At 49.5% G+C, this 16,939-nt stretch overlaps 1 protein-coding gene across 1 annotated transcript in view; it reads left to right on the top strand.

The window, feature by feature from the left end:
* LOC137541114 (opioid growth factor receptor-like) overlaps positions 1-16,939 on the top strand; it is a 245,563-nt gene that overhangs the window by 178,498 nt on the left and 50,126 nt on the right. Inside the window, exons 8-9 of the mRNA XM_068262263.1 lie at positions 9,546-9,624; positions 15,478-15,544. Coding sequence (XP_068118364.1) covers positions 9,546-9,624; positions 15,478-15,544 — 146 coding nt within the window. The remainder of the gene's footprint in view (positions 1-9,545; positions 9,625-15,477; positions 15,545-16,939) is intronic.

The following is a 16,939-nucleotide window of genomic DNA, read 5'->3' as shown; positions in this document are numbered from 1 at the left end:
GCCCTGGCAAACCAGATTAATCCATTCACATCGATCGATGTGGATGAAAAAAAACCTTTGCCGGTTTTGATACAAAGTGCTTGCCAAAGCATAAGAGCTCCAACACAAGCCTTGACAAACGTATCTTACTGCGGAGGAGAAATCTCGTCCTGCAGCGCTGCATGCACGACTTGTGTGTAATCTGACAGACGCGCAATGCTTCTGTCAGGATGCACCATCAGTGCTGCAGCTGGTTGGTCGATCAGTCGTTCGCTCGGTCCACCTGGAAGGGTAAAGGATGGAAAAAGAGAGAGAAAAAAACATACAAAAAAACAAGCAAGCAGCAATGCAAGAAATTCATTAACATTAACTTTCGTAAACTTTATTAAACCTTTTTAACCAAACAATAACATTTGGAACTTTTGCTTACCTGTTTTTTTTTTGTTTGTTTTTAACTTACCTTCCGAGGACAAACTTCTCCTTCCCCATGGGATAGTGTGCAAAGCGCAAATCGCACAGAGATGTAGCAAAGTACACTATGCACTTTGTCCCAAGTGAAAGGAGAGGTTTCTGGCAGCCCTGTGTATTTGGGTCTCTCAAAAGCAGATGTCTGGTTTCACACACAGGAGTCACGCAGTAGCGTAGGTATGCAGTAGCTTTAAGTCGAACACTTCCGGCGTCAGGGGGAACCGCAAAGTGGGACTTTCGCTAGGCAATTTGCTGCAACCATCACTCCAATGTATTTGGGTCTCTCAAAAGCAGATGTCTGGTTTCACACACAGGAGCCGCGCAGTAGCGTAGGTATGCACTAGCTTTAAGTCAACCACTTCCGGCGTAAGGGGGGACCGCAAAGTGGGACTTTCGCTAGGCAATATGCTGCAACACATCGCTCCAGTGTGAAAGAGCCTTGAGAGACTACTACTGTGTCTCACGTTCCCTACTCCAATAGCGAATGTGTTCGTGGAACTTTTCAAAACACTCCCCTATGCATAGGGCAGGCTGGTCAGGACAGTAGGGACAATAAAAAGTGGTGTCACGCCTCATTCCATCCCTCTTACAGACACGACAATGTTTTCTTGGGGTGCGTTGACCTGGGGTACTCGGAAAGACATAAGCATAGTGTCTTTCATGTAGCCGGCTAACTACATTAGGGGGATTGGCCACGGCCCCTCCTGGATACAGGAGTTTCGAAATGATCTCTTCCTGAAATTTAAGGAAGGATCCTGTTCTCCCAGCCTTACTGTAGAGAACAAAGCTGTTGTACATTGCCAATTGAATCAAGTAAACAGCCACTTTCTTATACCAGCGGCTGGTCCTTCGGGAAACTAAATAGGGAGCCAACATCTGGTCATTGAAGTCCACCCCTCCCATGTTTAAATTATAGTCGTGGACGGCGAGGGGTTTCTCAACAACCTCAGTTGCTCGCTGAATTTGGACTGTCATGTCTCCGTGAATGGTCGACAGAAGGTAAACGTCCCTCTTGTCCTTCCATTTCACTGCAAGAAGGTCGTCATTACACAAGGCAGCCCTCTCCCCCCCTGCAAGTCGGGTAGCAGTGAGATATTGGGGGAAGCCCCGGCGACTAGGCCGCACGGTGCCACAGCAGGGAATTCCAAGTATCTTCAAATGCTGATAGAGGGCCACACTTGTGTAGTAGTTGTCCACATAGAGATGGTACCCCTTGTGGAATAAGGGTGACACCAAGTCCCACACAATCTTGCCACTGCACCCCAGGTAGTCAGGGCATCCGAACGGCTCCAATTTTGTGTCTTTTCCCTCATAGACCCTAAAGCGATATGTATAGCCTGTGGCCCTTTCACAGAGCTTATACAGCTTGACCCCATACCGGGCGCGCTTGGTTGGGATGTACTGCTTAATGCCAAGGCGCCCGGTAAAATGTACGAGGGACTCGTCTATACAGATGTTCTGTTCAGGGGTGTAAGCATCTGCAGGGACGCCATCAGGGGGGGACAACTATGACTCCACTGATGGGCCCGGAGCCCGCAGGGGGCCCGGGACCCCCACCCGAACCTCCCCCACCCCTTCCCCCCTACGCACGGGGCCTCCGCTAGCTACAACACGCTGGGCCCTTTGTTTGAGCCTCTCTTTTGGGCCTGGCTGCCATCACCCTTGTGTGCCTTGTCCCTGCCTTAATCCCCCCTCCTTCCCTCCCTGTGCTCCGTGGCTTCCTTCTCCATTAACTCACATGATAGCCCCGATCCACGCGCCGGAACTCGGCGCTCTCCTGCATAGCGTCCTGGCCGTCACCATGGTTACTTCCGGTATGCGCATTTGACATCATGAGATGCGCATGCCGGAAGTAAACATAGTGACGGTCGGGACGCCATGCAGTGAGCGGGAGAGCGGCGAGGTTCGGCACGTGCACCCGGGGCCATGTATGTGAGTTAATGGAGAAGTGGGCACGGAGCACAGGGAGGGAGGGGAGAGACGGGGAAAAGGCGCACAAGGGTGGGGGAAGCTGGCACGTTAAAGGTGACGTGGCTGGGGCCCAGGGGACATGGGGAGTGTGTGTGTGGGGGGGGGTGCATTGATGACACGGGGAAGCTGGGGGAACATGAGATGACAAGAGGGGGGAGCTGGGAGGATAATGTGATGAGGTAGGGGGGTCAAGAGGTGATATGGGGCGCTGGGGGGACATTGATGGCACGGGGAAGCTGGAGGGAACAAGGCGACATAGGGAAGCCGGGGGCCAAGAAACGATACAGGGAGCTGAGGGGACATTGATGACACGGGGAAGCTGTGGGGCTATAGAGGTGACACGGGAAGCTGGGGGGGAAGGGGGGCAATATGACAAAGGGAAGATGGGGGGGTCAAGAGATGACATAGGGAGCTGGGGAGACATTGATGACACGGTGGGAAACTGTGGGACAAGAGAGATGACACAGGGAAGCTGGAGGAGGGGGGGGACACAAGGTGATAAAGGGAAGACGGGGGGGACAAGATGACACGGGAAGCTGGGGGGACATTAATGACACAGGAGGAAGCTGAGAGGACAAGAGGTGACACGGGGGAAGCTGGAGGCACAAGAGGTGATTTGGGGAAGCCTGGGGAGCACAAGAGGTTACACGGGGGGGAAGCCGGGGTCACAGGAGGTGACGGGGAAGCCAAGGGGCACAAGAGGTGACACAGAGAGAACAAGAGGTGACACAATGGGGGGCAAGAGCTGACATGGTGACAAAAGAGACACAGCGGCACAAGAGGTGATTCAGAGGGGGACAAAATAGGCACAGGGGAACAGAGGTGAGTGGTGACACAGACAGAAAAACACAGAGGGACATGCGGTGAAACAGAAGGGGACAAAAGAGACATGGGAGAGTTGGGAGACATGGGAGAGTTAGCACAGGCAGAGAAGAGACAGAGGTAACACAGAGTAAAAGAGGTGACACAGGACAGGCAGACAAAAGAGATAAGACATTTTTGGTCCATGCTGACATGATAGCATCATGCAAGTAGTTTTGCCCATACGTAATGGCCACACCCATTTCTCACCATGGCGCACTTTGCATCATTAAAGTGCAGGAAGCGCAGGATGTCCTCAAAACGTGACCTGGACATGGCAGCAGAGTACATGGGCATGTGATGTATTGGGTGCGTAAACCAATAGGACCGCAATACATTTTTTTTAGTTAGACCCATGTTAAGGAGAAGGCCCAAAAAGATTTTAAATTCGAAAACTGTGACCTGTTTCCACCGAAAAGGCTGGGCATGGGAGCTGTTCGGATTGGCGGTGATAAATTGTGTGGCCTTACGGTTGGTCTCTGCCACGACTAAGTCGTAGAGATCCTCGGTGAAGATCAGATGAAAAGCGTCTAGGGCCGATCCTAGATGATCTGTCTCCACCTGGACTCCAGACTGGGCGGTGAAAGGGGGCACTACGGGTGCGGCGGAATTAGGGAACTTCCAATGAGGGTTTGCCAGCACCTGTGGGAGCCTAGGGTAGAGTGACCATACGTCCCAGATTACCTGGGACGGGTCCCAGATTCGGGGTCCCCTGTCCCAGGCTGGCTTGGGTCCCAGGAAAAGTCCCACTTTTAGATGCAGGACGTCCCAGCTGCGGGAGTATGTGACATCAGTGTTCCGTCCTCGGCCCACCGCCGCCCTGCTCTGCCCTGCTGCTACTGCTCCCCTCCCTCCCTGTCTTCTGCCTGCATTGAATTGGCTAACAACTGGATTCCTGTCGCAGTCTGCCCCGCCCCCCGCTGTTTAAAGGGAACCTAAACTGAGAGGGGTATGGATTTTTCTTTTAAACAATACCAGTTGCCTGGCAGCCTTGTTGCTCTCTATGGCTGCAGAAGTGGCTGAATGACACACCTGAAACAAGCATGCAGCTAATCCAGTCTGACTTCAGTCAGAGCTAGAGTGACCAGACGTCCCGGATTGCCCGGGACACGTCCCGGATTCGGGGTCCGCTGTCCCAGGCTTAATGAGGTCCCGGGAAACGTCCCGCTTTCAGCAGCGGGACGTCCCGGCCTCGGGACTCTGGCCACTCTCTCCTCAATGAACTGGCAGCGGCGTCTATAGACGCCGTGCCAGTTCATTGCCCGCAGCCCCGCTCCAGCCTCGTCTTCCGGTGTCTGTTTCCGACACCGGCAGGCGAGCAGGGCTACGGCAAGATGGCTGCCGAAGCCCTGTACTGGAGACCTATTTGTGTCACTAGTACAGGGCTTCGGGCGCCATCTTGCCGTAGCCCTGTCAGCGCGGGAGAGAAGAGCAGGAGGAGGAAGACGGTCCCGGGACGGAGCAGCGCGCCAGAGGCCGGACACTTCTGCCAGGTGAGTAAATGCTTTCTTTTCCAGGTGAAATGTTTGCCCGCATTGTTTCTTTTCCAGGTGAAATGTTTGCCCGCATTGTTTCTTTTCCAGGTGAAATGTTTGCCCGCATTGTTTCTTTTCTGGCGAAATGTTTGCCCGCAGTGCGTTTCTTTTCTGGCGAAATGTTTGCCCGCATTGCGTTTCTTTTCTGGTGAAATGTTTGGCCGCAGTGCGTTTCTTTTCTGGTGAAATGTTTGCCCGCAGTGCGTTTCTTTTCTGGTGAAATGTTTGGCCGCAGTGCGTTTCTTTTCTGGTGAAATGTTTGGCCGCAGTGCGTTTCTTTTCTGGTGAAATGTTTGCCCGCAGTGCGTTTATTTTGTACTGACATGTTGCCCGCATTGCGTTTATTTTGTACTGACATGTTTGCCCGCATTGCATTTATTTTATACTGACATGTTGCCTATTGCGTTTATTTTCTGGTGTCCGGGGTAACTGTTACTGCATTTATTATTTAATGGTCATAGATGGCTATGTTTGCTGCTTTGTGGTTACGGTATACTATTAGCATCACACAGTTTCTGCACACCCATGATACAAAGTCTCGTTTGTCCACATCATGGCGTAAACACTGCTTTCTTATGCCTCGCTGTTACATCATTACGTTATCTCCGCCCATACAATGTCATGGCCACGCCCATTTTTTCGGCGCGGCGCGCTGCGCGCGCCGCAGCCGCCCTCCCCCAGTCTTCGCCGCTGCGTGCTCCTCACTCCTTCCCACTTTTCGCCGCGCGCGCCGCCCCCCCCCCCACGCCCACCCCCCCCCCCCCACGTTCCCCCCCCCCCCGTCCCAGGTTGGACCCACAAAAATATGGTCACTCTACCTAGGGGTACTACGGGCCCGTGTTTCTGGTGGCTGCGACTGGGGTCTTACTGCACGTACCACCGAACCAGTTTCAACTGCCATGCTGGTGCTCGCCACTTCACCAGGGTCTACAGCAGTACTGGTTTTAAGTCCAGGATGTGCTGCGCTGTTGGTGCATGCCTCACCATCAAAATCTGGATCAGCGCTAGAACCACTCTGCTGGCCTTGAGGTTGATCCTGCGCAACCTGTGGTCCACTGACATGGGGTCGGGAACGCCTGGCGCTAGCAGGGACCACAACCTCGTCATCAGAACTATCGGTCAGAGAGTCACTGTCCTCTACAGGTTCATATTCTGAGCCGGATGATTCGTCGGATGAGAAGTTCCAATCACTCTCACCCGACTCGGCCATAATACTGTAGGCCTCTTGCAGGGAATACATCTTTTTTGCCATTTTGGGCTGCTAAATTTAGGGGGTATTCCTCTGAGACCACTCAGGAAAAAATGCACCTGTCTAGCAAATGGGAGTATTTGTTAAGTAAAGAGCTGCGATCGCTCAGTTTTGATTTAAAAAAAAAAATCAAAACTGATCTTTATAGCGTCGCAGCTATTGTGTTTTTTTGCAGTGATCAGAAAACAAAAATTTCTTTCACTTGGTGGGGAGGGCTGAACGCAAGTGCGGCAGAACGATCAGGCCTGATCGGGCAAACACTGAGTTTTTAGTGGAGCCTACTCTAAGGTGACCCTAACGTACTTATATAGATCTGACTGTGATCAGTACTGATCACTTACAGATACTATATAGTACCAATGCAGATTAGTGACAGTGATGACGCTAATCAGCGACTTATAGTGATTGCGGTGTAGTGGGCTGGGCGCTAACTACCTAACAAAAAGGGCCTAGCTAACTCACTGGCCAAAAAAACAGTGCACAGGCAATAGATGTCACTCAGACCTCGATCAGAGCTGTGACAGGCGACCAGATATCAATCACAGTGCAGCTGTCAGATGCCAACCAATGTATACAGCAATTGAAAACACAGGGCAATCACAGATGATCAATAATTACAACGCAATCAATCAATCAATCAGAAGTCAAAAAACTGTGCACAGGCAATGATGTCACTCACATGTCACTCACATGTCACACAGACCTCGATCAGAGCTGTGACAGGCGACCAGATGACACTCAGACCTCAGTCAGACGCCTTAGCAGGGCCAGTGAGGGGGGTAGTGGGGGTGATCAGCGGCGATCGGGTGGGGGATCAAGCGGGGAAACGTGTGTGGCTTACTAAGCAGGGCTGCCATCCTCTCTCCTAATGGTCCGGGCGCGCTGTGACCAGGAGAGGAGGAGGCAGCCAGTATAATACACGTTGTTTACATAACAACGTGTATTATACACTTGGGATAGGGCTATTTGAAAGATCGCAGCCCGCCGGCGCTGCTAATTGGCCAGCGGGCTAATGACACAGGGGGGCCGCAAGTCATGCCGGGCGATGTGCGCGCGCATGCGCACGCGATCGCCCGCATTTCTGTTTAACAGGACCTTCCGCCAATCGGCGTTAGGCGGTCCTGGGGCTGCCGCCGCGGCCACGCCTACTGGCGTGACGCGGGCGGCAGGTGGTTAATGGTCATAGTTGGCTGTGTTTGCTGCTTTGGGGTTATGGCATACTATTAAATAGCATCACACAGTTTCTGCACACCTATGATGTGAATCCACGTTTGACCACATCACGGCGTAAACACTGCTTTCTTATGCCTCACGGTTGCATCATTACCTTAGCCCCGTCCATAGAATGTCATGGCCACGCCCATTTTTCGCACGCGCTGCAGACACCACATTTTTTCGGCGTGCCCCCCCCCACCCAAGAGAGGTGGTGATAAGCGCTGATTGACTAAACTGGAGGCAGAGCTACAACGAAAAGCTCTGCCTCCTCCAGGAAGTAACGGGGATTTTTGCCCCGGGGATTTCGGGCGGCTTAAGACCTCGTTATGCCACGGGAATGCGGTGATTCATCTTAGCTGATATGGCAGAAGAGGGATGGTAAATAAAAAGCCCTATTTTTATTGGCTTCAGTCTCTCTTAAAGGGAACCTAAACTGATAAGCATATGGCTTTTTCCTTTTAAAATAATACCAGTTGCCTGACTCTCCTGCTGATCCTGTGCCTCTAATGCTTTTAGCCACAGCCCCTCAACAAGCATGCAGATCAGGTGCTCTGACTGAAGTCAGACTGGATTAGCTGCATGCTTGTTTCAGGTGTGCGATTCAGCCACTAATGCAGCCAAAGAGATCAGCAGGATGCCAAGCAACTGGTATTGTTTAAAAGGAAACATCCATATCCCTCTCAGTTAACTGCTTCCCGACTGCCTAATGCCGATAGGCATCGGGAAGCTGGCAGCCCTAGGACTGAGTAATGCTGAAAGCTATAAGTTCTGGGGCGGGGTTTTGCAGGAGATTCCGTACGCTAATGCGCGCGCATCTCCTCTTGAATGATAGAGCTCTACTCTGTCATCAGTCTCCCAGCAGCGATAGCTGCTATTAGACTGTTAGACGGCGAAACTGCCATCCATGTACACTGTACAGCGCTACAATCTATGGCAGTGCTGTACTGGGGACAGCCGTGACACTTGCCTGTCCCCTGGGGAGGCTTAAGAGCAAACGGCTCTCATAGGCTGATGCCTATGACAGCCGATCACTGTCATTGCCTGGCGGGGGGAGGAAGGGGTGGGAAAAGCTGCAGAGCCCTAATTTGTAAAAGAATAGCTTGGTCGCTTGGGAGCTAAAGCCTGTGGTCCCTAAGTGGTTTTAAAGTGTACCTGAGACGAGAAATACTTACCTTTCTATACATACCTGGGGCACGGATCGCTCCCACACCGCCATCCTCCACTGCCCGCAGCCCCTTTACTGGGTCCCATAACTTCCTCCAGGCATGGCCAATCTGACGCAAGTGAAGTGCGCTATTATCGTATCTCTCCAGCGGCTGCTGGAGAAAAAAACAACACATATATAAGTAGATACATACTTGCTGTACTTACATAACACATGTATTGTACTGTCCATGTTTTGATTTTAGCGATTTTTCTACAGTGAAAAAAGAGAAAATCCTTCTTAGCATTTCCCATTTTAGCTGTGGCTATTTTGAAGCCAATCCTGATGCCATTTCCTCCCTTACTCTCCTCTGCCTGATTGTGTATGCATTGCCCGCCCTCCACTATAGAAAGTGCATTGTCTCAGCATGAGAAATATTGTCAATCAGAAAGGAACAGAGGTGTGGGAGGGGAAAACAGGAGGGAAAGAGGCTTCAGCCAATCAGGCTGCATTAGTTAAGCCTGAGGGGAAGTAGAGAAGCAAAAAAGGACAACGCAGCATGCCCTGCAACTTCCTTTGTGTGTACCATATACGAGTCAGGTAAACTGGGGATGATCATTTATCAACAAGAAAAATAATAGTGATTTTAACTTTTGTATTGCCTGGTTAGCATTCTTATTACCTGTTTACTAGATAAAAATAAAGAATTGATTTTTTATTTTATGCCCGACAGTTACACTTTAAAGTTCCCTTTAAGATGAAATGTGGCCTTAGTCAAGCTTTGGCTCATCCTAATGGTCCTTTTGGTAATCTGAGGAGTGAGACGGAACAGAGAAAGTGACAGCTTGGCCCACTAGGCCCCAGGCGCCTGCCTTGGTTGCCTTGTGGATGAGCCTGCTCAGCTTTCAAATAAGAAAAACATCCAAGCCCCCTTTAAATACAAGGTTAGAATTTGCCATAACTACATCCTGATGGTCCTGGCAGCCTCCATGCTCCTCTCCCTCTAGTTGGCATTTGAAAAAGCTTTGACTCAGGAAAAAAAAAGTATGTAGCAAGCCACCTAAGTCTCTACCGGTCTGCCAAGAAATCTCCTTTTCTTTCAATGTTCTCTTGTTCTCTGCAGGCCTGTATATCGATGAGCTTCTGGAACGGGTAAAGGAATCTACTGAGAGGCTTGAAGATTACCGTGACTGCATACAGTGGTGGGTGTTTCTGCATTTAAACTAAAACTGTTCGTATTGGTGATTTTGGGGACTTTGCCAGCACTAATTGGCCCAGTTTGTTTCAGGGTGTAAATGTTAAAGCACACCTATATCCAGAAAGAAATAAGGTAGACGCTTATCTCTGTAGTTGATCTACAGTGATAAGCCTCACACAGTGTCAAACTCAAACACATAAGGGGCCTAAGATCTTATAGGTAGACTAGTCTACCTAAGCCTGTTTAAAAACGGGCTCTAAGTAGTGATACCGCTGCAAAGGGACACGGGTTTTATTGACGAGGAGGAGGTGCACAGGACCCACCTATTAGGCTCACTGGAGTGCTCTAAGCCCAAAAACAGACATCGAGTCTTGGCAGAAGAAGAGAGCAGCAGGCTGGGCACATCCATATAAAACGCCTATTTATTAGACAAACTTTAAAAGCATACAGCTATATACAGCAGAGACTCCATGTGGAAAGAGGGTGTACAAGCAGTACAGAGGTCGACAGCTGTTTTGCACCCTTAGCTGGGGTGCTTCATCAGGACAAAGGTGAAAGTTTTCCTAATGAAGCACCCCAGCTATGGGTGCGAAACAGCTGTCGACCCCTGTACTGCTTGTACACCCTCTTTCCACATGGAGTCTCTGCTGTATATAGCTGTATGCTTTTAAAGTTTTTCTAATAAATAGGCGTTTTATATGGATGTGCCCAGCCTGCTGTTCTCTTCTTCTGCCAACATAAGGGGCCAAAATCTACAACATAGTTTGAGTTGCAAGCCAAATTGTTAATTGAAATCAAACATTTATTGAACAGTCTCAAAGTGATGTAACTATATTGACTTAGAGTGACCTGCTCTTCCCCTTCGGCAGAGTAGCGTAGTGGAGCAGTGTAATATTTACCTGCTCCAGTGGTGCTTCGGGTTTCCCTCTGATCTTCCTGGCAGCCATACCGTCTATGCTGCAGACTTCTGGCTCAGAATGGATGACACGCGATTGAGAGAAGGAGGTATGGAAGTACAGAGCATTCAACTGCCAAGAACAGAAGAGATAACGTATTGCCGGAGTAGGCAAACATTACACTGCTCCACTGCTGTACTCTGCTATGGGGGGAGATGGGTGAGCGCAGAAGGTGGAGGGCTCTGGGTGCCCAAGCACCCCCCCCTCCCTTTTAAAATACGCATAAAGAGGCCCCTTTGGCTGCAAAAAAATAAGCCCCACCCCATGTGCTATAAGCTCTGCCCACCACATGGGAAGCCCTGCCCACCACCAGTGGGAAGCCCCTTCCACCACCAGTGGGAAGCCCCTCCCACATCTGGGACACGTTGGAGTAAAGAGGTCCCATACATGAATACTAGTGTAACCATGTACCTGCAGTGTACCTGCAGCTGTGTGGGAGTAGGTAAAATGGTGTCTCCCTAAAAGCAGTGACCTCTCCCTACCCCAGCATTCACAGTAACCTCTCCCTCAACCTTCACCCACTGTGACCTCTCCCTCCACCTAGCACCCAAATTGACCTTTCCCTCCCCAAATGCCACCCCTCCTTCCCCCAGCAGCACCCGTAGTGAGCTCCCTCAGCACCTAAACTGACCTCTCCCTCCCCCAGCACCCACAATGACTTCCCCTTTTTGCAGCACCCACACTGACCTCTACTTCTCCCAACACCCACACCTCTTTCACCATAGCTGGCACCCTGTACTCACACTCACATGACACCACGCACCTGAACCCAGGCCTGACATTGCACTCAGTACTCACACCTGCACACAGCCTCCACATAGCATCCACAATTTCTGCACCAAGCACCCACTGTGACTTAACCAGTACCCACACCCAAAGTACCTGCATTTAAACCCATGTGACACCCAATGCCCACCCATAGCCAGCACCCAGTACAGGCATGCAGCGATGTGCAGAGGGTCCTTTAGTGGGGGGCACATGCCTGCAGGCATCAGGGGCGGACTGACAACTCATGGGGCCCCCGGGCAATAGGAGATTATGGGGCCCCCGTACCAGTGTTTCCCACCTTTCACGTTATATTTTTACAGACTAAGATATAATCATTTATTGACAACAGTAAATATGTTATATTGAGATATTGTAAACTGACAAAAATCCCGCCAAAAAATGGGTGTGGTCACACAACAGAATGTGGGCGTGGTCATGGGTGGGGCAAAATATACATGACCTTAGCAGTGGTGTAAAAGGTCTGCCGGGGAAGTTTGAACTCTGCCATAGTGCTTCCCCCCAAAATACATGTAATCTGACAGCATTTCACCAAAAATCCATGCAATTTGGGAGAGGTTCCTCCAAAATACAGATAATATGGCAGTCGTTCCCCCAAAATAGACATTATCTGGCAGCAGCGGTTCCCCCAAATACACATAATTTGGCAGCGGATCACCAAAAATACATGTAGCAGCAGTGGTTCCCCCAAAATACACAGAATCTGGAAGCAGCAGTTCCCCCATTATACACAATCTGGCAGCGGTTCCCCAAAAATACACATAATCTGGCAGCTGTTTCTCAAAATACACTTAATCTGGCAGCAGCAGTTCCCCAAAAATAGTTAATCTGGCAGCAGTTCCCCCAAAATAGGTGCCCCCAGTATAGGTAACCAAGTCAAAAGGTATCCCCAGTGCAGGTATCCAGGTCTATAGGTGTCCCCAGTATAAGTAGCCTAATCTACAGGTGTCCCCAGTATAAGTAGCCTAATCTACAGGTGTCCCCAGAATAGATAACCAGGTCTATAGATGTCCCCATTTAAGATAGCCAGGTCTATAGATGTCCCCAGTTAAGATAGCCAGGTCTATAGGTGTCTCCTGTATAGATAGCCAGGTCTTTAGGTGTCCCCAGTATATGTAGCCAGGTGTATAGGTGTCCCCAGTATAGCCAGGTCTATAGGTGCCCCCAGTATATGCAGCCAGGTATATAGGTGCCCCCAGTATATGCAGCCAGGTGTATAGGTGCCCCCAGTATATGCAGTCAGATGTATAGGTCTCCCCAGTATAGCCAGGTGTATAGGTCTCCCCAGTATAGCCAGGTGTATAGGTCTCCCCAGTATATGCAGCCAGGTGTATAGGTGTCCCCAGTATATGTAGCTAGGTCTATAAGTGCCCCCAGTATATGCAGCCAGGTGTATAGGTCTCCCCAGTATATGCAGCCAGGTGTATAGGTCTCCCCAGTATAGCCAGGTCTGTAAGTGCCCCCAGTATATGCAGCCAGGTGTATAGGTCTCCCCAGTATAGCCAGGTCTGTAAGTGCCCCCAGTATATGTAGCCAGGTGTATAGGTCTCCCCAGTATAGCCAGGTGTATAGGTCTCCCCAGTATATGCAGCCAGGTGTATAGGTCTCCCCAGTATAGCCAGGTCTGTAAGTGCCCCCAGTATATGTAGCCAGGTGTATAGGTCTCCCCAGTATAGACAGGTGTATAGGTCTCCCCAGTATATGCAGCCAGGTGTATAGGTGTCCCCAGTATAGCCAGGTTTATAGGTGCCCTCAGTATATGTAGCTAGGTCTATAAGTGCCCCCAGTATATGTAGTCAGGTGTATAAGTGCCCCAGTATATGCAGCCAGGTGTATAGGTCTCCCCAGTATATGCAGCCAGGTGTATAGGTCTCCCCAGTATAGCCAGGTCTATAGGTGCCCTCAGTATATGTAGCTAGGTCTATAAGTGCCCCCAGTATAAGCAGCCAGGCTTGTAGGTGTCTCCAGGAGGGGAGATTTGCATAGCAGCGGAGAAGGGGGGAAGTTTCCCCCCCCCCTTCTCTCACCTTGGGGCCCCCCTTCCTGGCTCTCCCCTCCGTAATCTGTAATGTGTCGGACAGCTGGAAGCGGCTGACAGCAGGCGGAGACTTACCGCTGTTCAGCCACCGGAGGCATCGCTGATCTGTGTGCAGCTAGTCTGGGCTTCTCAAGCCCACACTAGCTGCACACAGATCAGCGATCCCTCCGGTGGCTGAACAGCGTCTCCGCCCGCTGTCAGCCGCTTCCAGCTGTCCGACACATTATAGATTACAGAGGGGAGAGCCAGGAAGGGGGGCCCCAAGGTGAGAGAAGGGGGGGGGAACTTCCCCTCTTCTCCGCTGCTATGCCCATTGCCCTCCTTCACTGGCTGTCTCCCCTCCTGCTCAGGGTTCGCTGGTGGGTGGCGGGCCCCCCCCTGACCACGGGCCCTCGGTCCGTGCCCGAGTGCCCTAATGGTCAGTCCGCCCCTGGCAGGCATGGAACCAAGTATTTGCAACCATATCACACTCAGTACCCACATGACAACCAGTACACGCACCCAGATCTCACATGGCACTAAGTACCTGTAAACAACACCTGCATGACACTCAATACCTACCCATAGTCAAAACCTGTACCCAGACCCAGAACCCACATGGCATCCAGCCTCTGCATTCAGCACCCACAGGACAATCAATACTCCCCAGCAAGAAACGAGGAGGGGGGAACATACGGCCACCGATGACAGGTCCGACTCCACACCATTGAATGCAGCCAGCCCTTCTGTGATTGAATGTATGTGTCAAGCGGAGGGGCTCAAGGGGGAGGGTTTGGGACAGTTGGAGAGCTGGGGGGTGAAGGTCACGAGTCACTGCAGGGCAAGGGGGTTGGGGGGAAGGTCCCCCACCACTTGTAAGTACTACTGTGCATTTGGGGGGGGGGTTTAGGCCCCATTTTTAAATGTGAGTACCCCCCTCTTAAGGACCCTCTGGACGGCCCTGGGTAAGTGTGTGTGTGTGTATGATTTACCAGTTACGGGAGGGGGGGGGGGGAAGAAGAGACCTTGTGTTATTTTGCTGGTGTAGGGGTGGATCCCGTGGGTTCTTGCTACATTCCATCTCAAACTGACAATGTTTCAGTCAGAAACATGATCACTGATGTGCTCCAATGGATGGGAGGGCAGGATCCATCTGAAAATGGCGCCTGCGAATAATGGCGTACGGTGTTGCCGCTAATCCGTTTGCCGCTTATCGCTATTTAACGTTAAAGCCTTATTGTTATTTAGCGTTAAAGCCTTATCGTTATTTAGCGTTAACACACAGAACCCTCTCTGTACCTATCCCTAACCCCTAAACCCACCCTGGTAGTGCCTAACCCTAACCACCCCCCCTGATGGTGCCTAACCCTAAGACCCCCTGGTGGTGCCTAACCCTAAGACCCCCCTGGTGATGCCTAACCCTAAGACCCCCCTGGTGATGCCTAACCCTAAGACCCCCCTGGTGGTGCCTAACCCTAACCACCCCCCTGGTGGTGCCTAACCCTAACCACCCCCCTGGTGGTGCCTAACCCTAAGACCCCCCCCCCCCCAGTGGTGCCTAACCCTAACCTTGACAGTGTTACATTAAATCCATTCACCGTTTTGCAGTTAAATAACGTCTGCAGTTTGGCTTATGTAGGGCGCTATTGATAAATAACATTACTGTGGGCAATAACGTCTGCTGTTTGGCAAATGAACGGCACTATTGATAAATAACGTTAGTGTGTGCCACTATTGATAAATAACGTTAGTGTGTGCCGTTTTTCTTCTTTTTTCCCTGTGCGCCATTATTATGCAGTACTAACGATAAATAGCGAGAAGCGTATCTTTTTATTGCGGCGCCATTTTTATGCATAGGCGCTGTGCGCCATTATTCACTGATACCGGGAGGGCAGTGTACTGTCTTTCTTTTGCTGCTTACTTTGATGAACCTTGGAAGTTCTCGAGAGCCACATAAAATGGCAAGGACAAGGAGGGCCACATTTGGCTGTGGGCCTTGTGTTTGACACCTGTGCTGCAGAGGAAAGCCCCTGGATGCTCCAGAGTAAAATAATTGTTACTAATTTTCTACATTTTTTTTTTATTTTGTTATTTACAGGCTTTTTCCACTAAGGGAACACAAAATGTCTTTATTTGCCCTTCCACTGACAAGTGATGAAATTCAGGTAATAGAGTATTTTTATAATGTTTAATATAATTTTTATTTTCATCACACAGGGTTTTAGTATTTCAAATAGGATCTCAGTTTAATTAAAGTGAACTTGAACTGAGAGGGATATGGAGGCTGCCATATTTATTTCCTTTTAAACAATACCAGTTGCCTGACAGTCCTGCTGATCTCTTTGGCTGCAGTAGTGGCTGAATTCAGCCCGACTTCAGTCAGAGCACCTGATTTGCTGCATGCTTGTTCAGAGTCTATGGCTAAAAGTATTAAAGGCAGAGAGCCAGCAGGACAGCCAGGCAATATGCATTGTTTAAAAGAAAATAAATATGTCAGCCTCCATATCCCTCTCACTTCAGGTATCCTTTGAAAATGATATGCCTCAGTGTTGCATGTGTCATTTTGTAATTTAAGGTCGTAGTTCAGGCACATATTTCCTATGCAGTTATAAGAACATTATTTCACCACTTCACCTCTAAGGTTTTCCCCCTTAACACCCCACCTGGCGGTAACCCGAAATGAGCTCGGGGTGAGTGTCAGCTAGTGATGCTCAAATACCCCTTTTCAAAATTCGAGTTAGGTCGAATTCGAATAGTAAATTATTCGAGGTCAGTCGAATATTCGAGTCGAATAATTTTTACTATTCGATTCGACCTCGGACTTCGAGCTCACTATTCGAGTCGGTATTCGAGCTCACTATTCGAGCTGACTATTCGAATTGGCCTTAAATAGCTTCCAACACTTGTTTTGAGGGTGAATGATGCAAGAAACATCTTTTTTTCCAAGTAACAACAGCAAGTGATTATGTGGGGATGTTCCTTTAAAAAAAAATGTGGAAAGATAAGTTGTGTCCTTAATTTTGTTCAGTAGTGTTACTGTATATACTTGTTCTTCTTCTTCTTTATCTTTCTTCTTCTTCTTCTAGATCTTCTTCTTCTATATCATCTTCTTCTTCTTCTATATTGTCTTCTTCTTCTTCTTCTTCTTCTTCTTCATCATCTTCTTCTTCTTCTTCTTCTTCTTCTTCTTCTTCTTCTTCATCTTCTTCTTCTTCATCATCTTCTTCTTCTTCATCATCTTCTTCTTCTTCTTCATCATCATCTTCTTCTTCATCATCTTCTTCTTCATCTTCATCTTCTTCATCTTCTTCTTCTTCTTCATCTTCATCTTCTTCATCTTCATCTTCTTCATCTTCTTCATCTTCTTCTTCTTCTTCATCTTCTTCTTCTTCTTCTTCTTCTTCTTCTTCATCTTCTTCTTCTTCTTCTTCTTCTTCTTCTTCTTCTTCTTCTTCTTCATCTTCTTCATCATCTTCTTCATCTTCTTCTTCTTCATCTTCTTCTTCTTCATCTTCTTCATCTTCTTCTTCTTCATCTTCTTCATCTTCTTCATCTTCTTC

The sequence above is a fragment of the Hyperolius riggenbachi genome, chromosome 12 (genome assembly GCF_040937935.1).
Source record: "Hyperolius riggenbachi isolate aHypRig1 chromosome 12, aHypRig1.pri, whole genome shotgun sequence".
Lineage (NCBI taxonomy): Eukaryota > Metazoa > Chordata > Amphibia > Anura > Hyperoliidae > Hyperolius > Hyperolius riggenbachi.
Note: the sequence above shows the minus strand (reverse complement) of the source record. Positions and strands in the feature narration are given on the sequence as shown.